Source organism: Poecilia latipinna, unplaced genomic scaffold (assembly GCF_001443285.1).
Source record: "Poecilia latipinna isolate Pla-1442-1.1 unplaced genomic scaffold, P_latipinna-1.0 Scaffold893, whole genome shotgun sequence".
NCBI lineage: Eukaryota > Metazoa > Chordata > Actinopteri > Cyprinodontiformes > Poeciliidae > Poecilia > Poecilia latipinna.
Window position 1 is genome coordinate 113,566 of NW_015113509.1, and position 9,590 is coordinate 123,155.

Here is a 9,590-nt window from a genome sequence, read left to right on the forward strand (position 1 = left end):
GGGAATACTGAGCAGGAAATGCTTATATTTACAAAACTGTTGGGATAACTTATTGCTGCGCAGAAATTCATTTTAAGTGGCTCCTCATACCATGCCACAAGTTGGGTTGAATAAAAATAATGTCAAATAGTGGGATTGCATTTAAAGTCTCCATTTACATGAAAATTAGTCTTTTTGTTTTGAAACTTGCAGGGAAACAAGTAACTACACAATGTTTGTCTTTATAAGACTGAATAAAACAAAGAGTACCTTGATTTTTTTAAATTATTATTTTTTACTTTGATGGGGGTTTTTTTCAGGTTTTGCAGGCTGTAAAACTGAAGCTGGAAAAACCTCGGTAAACTGTAATAGCTTTGGTGATATACTTACAGATTAAACTAAAGAAATGGGAACAAATAAAGAAGCAGACAAAAGTCAAAGTTAAGTGTTAAAACATTCGGAAAGTATGAAGGAAATATATTGTTTTTACGATGAAAAAAGCTCCCTATAAAAATCTTTTTTCAACGCCATTCTTTAGAATGAAAAACACACTAATCAAGGCGTACTCAATAGTTTTAAGAAGGTTGAACTATTTAGAAAATACTTTCTACGTAAGTGCATGTGGAAAGCTCACTACTCGGAATTTGAACTTCGCCTTCCTTTTTGTACTCGTTGCCTAACAACGTACCAGCCAATCAAATCGTCAGCATTCGAGAAAACCCACCAGCATAATTGAGATAATGAGAAAACGGTCCAGCTTGTGATTTACATGATAATCTGGCGCCCCTTAGTGGCCACTACTGCAAACTGTACTTAGTGTACGGTTACCTTGACAACTACCTGTAGCTCTTTCCCAGTTGCTGGTCACTTTCAAAGAAATTTACTGAAGTAGCTGCAAATATTACATATTTACCGACATTTTGCGAGATAATCAAGACTATTAAAATGGATACATCGGTAGTGCTGCCGGTTGAAGCTGAGGGGTTTATTCAAAGTCTGGAAACCTTTTCCCTCAAAGAAGTGGGCTCTGTGAGGTAAGATCAGAAACTACCGTTAGCACCAGCTAATGTAAGCTAACACAAAGTTAGCTTACATTAGGAGTAGGAGAATACGATAAAGATCTGAAAAACTGCTGAACAAGTAACTCAATTTGCTTCATTACACATGTTTATAGAGCAAGGAAGATTGTAACTGTGACATGAAAGGAAATATATCTAGACTGTTCTCTAAAGTTGTACAAAAACATTTTTAAAAATCATTTTCATTCTGACACTCCTTGACAAAAGTTGCATAAAATCCCCATTCCTCCCCAAGAAGTAACCTATAGAGTCCATATGTGTGTAATTAAATTTTGATTGTTTTGTGAATGAAACACCATGTTGAAAGAAAGCGAATGGTTCAGATGACGTTCAGTGACTATGCCCTGAAAATCGAATGTTCAATGTTCAAAAATGAACGTTCACTTAGCCATGGAAGAAAACATTTGGTCAACATTTAAATATTTTAGTCTTATGGCTGTTCATTATTATTTGTCTTATTTTGTCTTCTTAAAAAAGTGTGCACTTCTGACTTTTTTTGAATTTATATCTGTTGGATTATATATGTCCGATTAGCAAATCCATGACGCACTTTAAAGAAAACATGAATATTCTCCTTCATGTTTATTTGTGGTTAGCAAGCAGGAAATTGGTGGAGTGTAACGTTTTGGTGCATTGTCGCCACCTACTGGAATGGAGTGTGGCTCGGGATGCTAGTAAACTAAGCAAAACCAAAGCAAAAATACAAATAAAAACAAACAAAAGAAAAAAAAATCCAATAATTGTGTCTCCTTGCGACACATCAACCTAAAATAATCATAACTTTTTTGGTAGTACTTCCCCTGAGCAGTCCAGAGTGACTCCCCGCCCCACCACCACTTCCGTTTCGCGGTAATAGGGATATAAATGAGACTGCCATTCCGCCATTTTTTCAGTGGACTGCTTGACAACTTGCCAAGCTTTTCTGCTTTTAACTCAGTTGGATCTACTTGTTTTGTAAGTCATTGGTTCCTATATTTCTTTCTGTATCATTCACCAGGTATATAATGCTTAATTGAGGAGCTTCCCCTTTACAGCCCCTTCTTAAAAGGCTTGTTTTGCGGCAAACAAAAGCCTGTAGGTGTTCATGAATAGCGTGAACCAGTCATGATTGAATTTGGTAGCTCTCTCTGCAAGTAGTTTCATGTTTTGCTGGTCACTGTTACCAACTGAGAGTTTCCACCGTGTGTTCCACCTCCATGTTCATTTTGGAAATGCGGAAAGGGTCATTCTGGTTCTTCCGGCTGTGAGAGGTGTAAACAAAATGGCGTCAATATTTGTGAACAAATAATGAAGAGGATGGAGATGAACACACAGGTCATGTGTAAGTGCTTCTATTCATATTGCTACATTATTTGAATATTAGCTTTGATAAATTTGATTAAAGTAATGACAACTTTTGTTGTATGTCATTTCAGATGACTACTTGAAGGCGAGACAGAGATATCGCTTGACTGAAGACGTATCAAACCTTGAGATGGAAGCAGAAGCTCAGCAGCGTAGGGGTGAAAGAAAGTAGATTTTTGTATGGCAGTAATTACCCGTTCCAGGAAAAGTATTCAAAAAGATTTATTAGTGTGCCTTCACTAATGCACCTGTAGGCCTAATAACAAGGATTGTTGGCTACAGAGAAAATGAGTGATTCATGGTTTCCTAGAATTTTAATTTCTTTGTATTGCTTCAAAAACACTTGACATCAAGTACTAACGCAAGTTAGCCAATACATCAGCTTGGAACAGGAAGGCGCCAGTGAGGAGCAGAAGTTTTGGAATATCATTTTTTTTTTTTTTACCATAAACTGAGCCAGTTAGGAAGATTAAATGCTGTAGGAGGTTTTCTCTTTTTCTTTTTAGGTTTGGTAGTTTGTGCCCCCTACCAAGGATAGAAAAACAAAGAAATGAGGGAAAGAATACAGGGAGCAAACGCAGTGGAACCAACGAGTTGCATACACTAAACATCTCAGCAGAATTAGAGAAGGATGGACAAAAACAAGGGGACCTGGAGGCCTGCTTGCACACACCACATTCAGATTACACACCAGTGTTTTACCAGTCTGGAGTTTATTTAGCCACTAGCCCTCTCCATTTCTTTAAGACAAATTACACTAGATGTCAAAGATCCAAGGGTCGGATCCTCTGATCGGTCCGTTGCAAAGACAAAACCAACAAATCTTTTTTTGGTTGCAATTTATTTATTTTTTTATAGTTTCTGTGTCTATGTTCACTTTTATACTCCTTTCTGTAGATGTTGAGGTGTTTTTCTAAGCAATGATGTCTGAAAATGCTGTTTATTTTTTTATTGTGAATGTCTTATTCCGACACCCATTGTATTGAAATTTAAGCTCGTTACCTTTTGTATTTATTGTTGTAATGAAAGTTTTACTAATGTCTCTAGTGTGCATAAAGTACAGCAGGATAAAGTGCTTTTGTTTCCTTCCCTCATTCTTTTTGCCTTGGTTGTCTTTAATATTAATACAGGTCATTCCTGAAAAATTAAGTAGTCATTTGCCAGGGTTAATTTTAAGTGGGTATAATCAATTTTCAAATTTAAGTCTGGATAAATCTGAAATGTCCTGGCAAAGTTCAAGCATCAGTTAAACTCAAAATCTGTGACGGACGATGTTCTTTCAGCCCGACTGAGCTGGAGATACACGGCAAAGAACGAGCAGAAATGTTTTTTTTTTTTTTTATCAGTCTGACAAAATTGAGCCGTTTAACAGTCAATATTTATTTCCATCTTGTTGCTATTTGCTTCGGGGGAAGGCGATTGGTCATGTGACAGTGATGCACTGCAGGATTGTTGGGAGTTTAACTGAAGCAACGTTGAAAGCTCAAATTTTCATATCGGTGCATCGAGATGTCTAAAGCTGAAGACTTGCTACAAAAGATGGCTGTAATCAACAATAAAAAGTAGTTTTACAGTTTTACAGCTTCTTTGTTTTTCTTTTCTTTTTAAATAAATTGTGATTGTAACTTCAATATGTGAAACTATTCAATGTTACTAAATACTTTTGCAGGACATGTTTTTAATATAAAAATACGTCAGTGATAGGGGATTGAAAAATACACAAAAAACCATTTAATTATTTTCAGCAGACAGGAACACACACCCCATTGATGTCCATTGTTGTTGTGCTAAACATTAAAATGCTGTTTTTCTGCATCAGATTGAAGCTGTAGAGGATTATTCCATATGTTGTGGTCATCAGAGGTGAAATGTGTACATCCTTCATAGTAACATAAACTGATATGTTGAAGAAAACACCCTTGAATTCATTCTTTTCTGTCTTTTGTTTTTTACATTGTGAAGACTGCAAGAATCAAACATGTTATCTGACATGTGCACTTCAGCCATGCAGGTTCTTTTCAAGATTATGCAAATAACTAACGAACTGGAAGAAAAGACTTCCTCCCCAAAGCTGTAAATTCCCAAAAAGCTCATTTATCTGTAAGAGAAACCCTTTGGTTAGCGATTCTTTCTGGCACAGTTTAAAATCTGCAGCTCGAAGCTTGTTAATGTGGTTCATTTTTTTAGTCTGCTGTGTTAATCTAGGTTTTTATTTACTTCATTTCTCTTTGAACGCGCTTTTCAAGAACCATCCCAGCTGCTGCCAAGCTGGAAGAAATTCCTGAACGCTGAATCAAGGCAGAGCTCAGCTACACTGGGAATACATTTTACAATTATGGCGTGAAAAGCAGGAACCAATTCCTTATGTATGGATTTGATTAAGAAAGGGTCTCATACTGCAGCTGTTTATAAAACATCCTCATTTCTTTTCCTCAGGTGGTTCAGACAGCACGAGTTTATTGAAAAGCTAAACATGCAGGCCATCCTGAATGCTTCGGCCATGCACGAAGAGTTTGTCAAGGAGCTCCTGGTGTCCTTTGGAAAGGTGACTTTGCATGTTCACAGCGAATGCACAGCGATGATACTGCATGATAAATCCCTCTCTGCAGATACCAGTTCTGGTCCATGAGATGATCCTTGTGGAGGTGTGGAAGCAGAAAGTGTTTCCCATCTTATGCCAGCTGCAGGACTTCAACCCTAAGAGCACGTTTCATCTTTACATGGTGGTAAGTTAAAGATGTGCAACATCTACAATCAGCTTCTCATGCTAGCTTGTTTATTTCTCTTTTTGTCTTTCTTAGATCCACCATGAAGCTACAATTATTAACCTGCTTGAAACAATATTGTTTCATAAGGTCCGTAAGTTCTCAAATATTTATAATACCTGCATTCTCTGAACTAAAAATGTATTTTATTTAGATTTTGTATGACAAACCAACACAAAAAAGTGTGTCGTGGTTAAAGTGGAAGAAACTGCATCTGTTTGGTTTTCATTTTTTTATTTCTAATGAAAATGTGAAAATTTGGTCTTTGTATTCAATCTCTGAATCACCTATTGTTGAAATTAATATTTTTTTTACTCTTTATTTACTTTCCAATAACTGTTTTACATGAACATAAACACAGACCCATCTTTGTCATCTTATTAGCATCTTGTTCATGCAGACCTTCATTTTAGGAAACTACGTTCTTAAAATGAATGTTTCAACCAGCTTTGAACATCTTAAGGCAATAATCCGTCTCCATTGTTCTTCATAAAACAGCTCAAGATGAATATTGTTATCAGTTGTTAACATACATTTTCAGCTGTTCTCCTCAGATTCTTAATTGGATTTACGTCCTGACTTTGACTGGGCCGTTCTATCTTCTGAATATATTCTAAAGTATTTCCACTGTGGCTCTTTTTAGAGTTGATATCCTGTTGGAAGGTGAACCCCTTAATTTGTTTGCAGCCTCTAACAGGTTGTCTTCCAGTTTTGACCTATATTGTAGTTTGACCAGAGCGCCTTCTCCCCCTGTGTTTTGGTGCAGGGTGAATCCTTTAGGAAGTCAGTGTTTTTGTGTGTCTGGTTGTTCAGGATTCCTGTGAGGCAGCTGATGATTCTCTCCTTGACTTGGTGGATTACTGCCATCGTAAACTGACCCTGCTGGCCAGTGAAGCAACCAAGGCCCATGCTGCTGCTGCTGCTCATGATCTTCAGAACCAGATATCCTCTCTAGAGGTAAAATCAGATGCTTCTCTCTGCATTCTGCAGCCTTTCCTCACTGCAGCACCTTTTGAAACAGAGGTAGAAGTCGCATGATTTTTATTTTGACCTAACCAAGGAGTTGCAGATGCAGAGTGCTGCTCTGGAGTTTGACATCTCCCTAAAAGCGATATCTGTGCTGAGCTACATCGCAGATCATACCGACAGGTAGGAATCGAGTTAAAGCTACCTGCTTGACCTCCATTTTTAAAAGTAAAATGAAAACTTTAAATGTCTAACAGATGACAGGCGGGGTGCAAAATACAAATGTCATTTTTTTTTCCTTCCCAGCATCAGCATCATCAATCGTATGCTTTGCACGCACAACATGCCCTGTGTGCTGGTTCGGCTGGTCGAGTCCTGCCCCTGGAGTCGGAGCAACAGAGGTGGATAACAACATCTGCAACTCAGATGAGCAGAGAGATATTATCCTCTGTTGTACAAAAGTTATAAAATCCTACAGCTCACCTTCAGACCTCTAAACACTTTACAGACTGATTGACCAATCTATCCATCTAATAATGAAAATTATTGAGCTTATATTCATTTACCATTTGATTGACTTATTTATTGCCACATTGTGAATACTTTTGAAAGCCTCTGTGTTCTCTCTGCTGCCCCCTGCAGGCCAAGTAGAAAAGTACATGAACGGCAAATGGCAGAGGATTCCTGCAGAGGACCATGTGAAGATGACTAAACTTGACGGCCAGGTCTGGCTGGCGCTTTACAGTTTGATCCTGAAGGAGGAGTGCCAAAGAAAATACGACTTCAACAATTTCAACAAGAACCAACTCCTAAAGGTCTGCACTGAAACAAACACTGGCTTTTTTACCTGTTTCTTCACGCTCAGGGAGTTGAGTGTCTAATTTCACAGGTTTGGTGAAAGTTAATGGTTTGGAAGTATCACTGCTCCAGGTTGTTGTTCATTACATCCTATCTGATCTCCTTCCCTTGTAGAGCACAGATTCGTTCACCGAAGGTTGTTTAGTGCTCAGTTTCCTCCTATTATAAGCTTCTCTTCCTGCAGCAGTAATTATATAACCAGAGAGCCTTGAGCATCCTCTTGTAAGCATGTTTTTTCCTCCTGACTCCTGCTGCTGCTGTGCTGTTCACAGCTCAGGGGTTTCCTGACAGATGTGCTGATCGATCAGTTACCGAACCTGGTTGAGCTCCAGCGTTTCCTGGCCCATTTGGCTGTGACAGACCCAGCCCCACCAAAGAAAGACCTGGTTCTGGAGCAGGTAGTCACTGACACAGACATGCACTCATCATCCCTGCTGCTGCACGCTCACCCTCTGGGTTTTATTTACGTTTAGGTCCCAGAAATGTGGAACCAGATTATCAGAGAGAATTCTGGGAAGTGGAAAGGAATAGCTAAATATCAGGTTAAAGAATCATTCAGCCCGTCTGACAGCGACTTGCAGCAACAGGCCCAGAGGTAACGCTGAAGACACTGTGAGGTCAAGGTGCGCACAGGAACAGCTCATGAGCCGCTGCTTTCAAAATGTTTTACCAAGGTTGGCGCAGACTTACAGCCTGGATGTGATGGAGCGTTTGCTCCCAGAGAAACCAAAGTGTGGATGCTGCGGGAAGGAGGCTCCAAAGAGATGCTCTGGATGCCAAGGAGAGTGGTACTGCAGCAGGTGAGACACAGCCCACACGCAGACTGCCTGGCAAGAATATTCACACACATTTTGTGTAAAAACACCACAAAAAGTTGCATTTTACTGAGCTTTTAATTCTTGCAATTAGTCATGACACAATAACAAATTTTGCTGGATGATAAATTGTTCCAGAAGTTTTTATGGTAAATGATAAATTATTGTTTTGAGACCATTTTAAAGTTGTATAATGGTAATGGAATAATAATAATAATAATAATAATAATAATAATAATAATAATAATAATAATAATAATTGAATTTCTAATGAAAATTTAACACTAGAACTGGAAGACATTTTAAATATCCCAAATAAATAAAACAGAAACAGCAATGAAGTCTCTGTAAACTAGACTGTCCTTCAAAATAAAGGCTAGTTGAGACCAAAGCATCAGACTGAAGACTTTTCTCATCCAATTTTTGGTAGAAAGACAGAAAAGAGAAAAATGATCAATCATACATGTTGAAATTATTGAGCTTGTTTTAATTTATCATTAACTGATTTATTGCGACAAGCTTTGCAGTAATTCATAATAATTACATGTTAGGCAAATTATATGTTTTTCAAATTTCTTTCAGAAATAAAATCCTGAAAAATGTCAACCTCCTTTACTCTGATACCCCTAATTAAAATTGTTCAAATGGGGCCCCAATTGTGTTTCATTTAGTTTATCTCAGGGGAGTTGAATACAAATGCATGTCACTCTTTTTGTTTTTATTTGTAATTAAAAGTTTGTGTGATTTTCTGCCTGCTAAGTTTTACCCTGTGTGGTGTTTGTTTCCTACAGACGGTGTCAGGTGAAGCACTGGCCTAAACACAAGCAGGCCTGTCAGCTCATGACTGAGACCATGCAGAAGGTCCAGGAAGACAAACAGCTCGGATAATTCAACTGACTAACGTTTAAAGCTAGAAAACAAAGCCGCTTTTATTTGTGTGACACTGAATCCCAACATTTTAGGTAAACTCATATTTTTCTAACAGGAATCCCTCACATATCTGTAGAGATTATTACTGTAGAATTTAGTATTTTGGTTTTAAACATGATGCAATAAAGTTTTAACTTGTTCATTTCGTTCAGTTTTTATTTCTTAACTCTCTTGCTCAAACGAGGGTGAAAGTGATGCTTTTGTGAAATACTTCAGAAAACTTTCTAAACTTCCTTTAGGAGCCAAGACTTGCTGGCTCACCTTAATGGCCGTTTCCAATCTGATCAGCAGCAGCAGATCGGTGGAGGTCAGGGTTCAGTCAGGGAGGAGAAGACAGGATGGACAGATGTTGAAATGTTTTTTAAGGCTCCAGGATTTTCAGACGTGAAATCAAATTCATCATTCGAGTGAAAATAAAGTTGTCCCCAATGTTTAACTTTATCTTCAAGGTTTAACATCCAGAGCTGTGTAGATCATTACCAACTTCAGCTGTGATCTCCACAGAAACAGAGACGCTCAGCCTTCAGCGAAACCACCACCAATTTTCTGTCAACAGCGGCTCTGCATCCCGGGACAGTTACAGTCAACATTGTCTCAGTTCCTCTTTTCTGGAGAAAAAGAGAATAAAATGAGCCAGCAGGGATTAGGACGAGATGAAGCAGTAAAAGTACTTCACTAGATTTTCTGTGCTTTACTTATTTATCTTTCTGATGACTTTTTACCTTTACTCCCTGTATTTTAAGAGAAATAAACACTTTCTACTCCTTATATTTTCACATATGCCTTGTTTCTTCCGTGATGAAAAAAAAAATCTGCCGCTTGCACAAGTGCATTATATTGCATGAGGAAAACAG

General features: G+C 38.1%; 1 protein-coding gene and 1 long non-coding RNA gene across 3 annotated transcripts; both read left to right on the forward strand.

The window, feature by feature from the left end:
- The first annotated feature begins 714 nt into the window (after positions 1–714).
- zmynd10 (zinc finger, MYND-type containing 10) lies at positions 715–8,878 on the forward strand. 2 transcript variants are annotated; one of them, XM_015048583.1, is made up of 12 exons: positions 715–1,013; positions 4,839–4,947; positions 5,012–5,128; positions 5,204–5,257; positions 5,981–6,124; positions 6,228–6,316; positions 6,440–6,534; positions 6,776–6,948; positions 7,264–7,389; positions 7,465–7,586; positions 7,666–7,791; positions 8,598–8,878. In XM_015048583.1, the coding sequence occupies exons 1-12, from the start codon at positions 925–927 to the stop codon at positions 8,692–8,694; spliced, it is 1,341 nt and encodes a 446-aa protein (XP_014904069.1). In that variant the 5' UTR covers positions 715–924; the 3' UTR covers positions 8,695–8,878. The 2 variants fall into 2 exon arrangements, with proteins under 2 accessions (XP_014904069.1, XP_014904070.1); XM_015048584.1 differs by lacking the exon at positions 715–1,013 and adding an exon at positions 1,909–2,012.
- Positions 2,008–3,496, forward strand: LOC106957303 (uncharacterized). Its single transcript, XR_001426926.1, has 2 exons — positions 2,008–2,379; positions 2,474–3,496. It is a non-coding gene; the product is annotated as an uncharacterized LOC106957303 (long non-coding RNA).
- Positions 8,879–9,590: the final 712 nt, after the last annotated feature.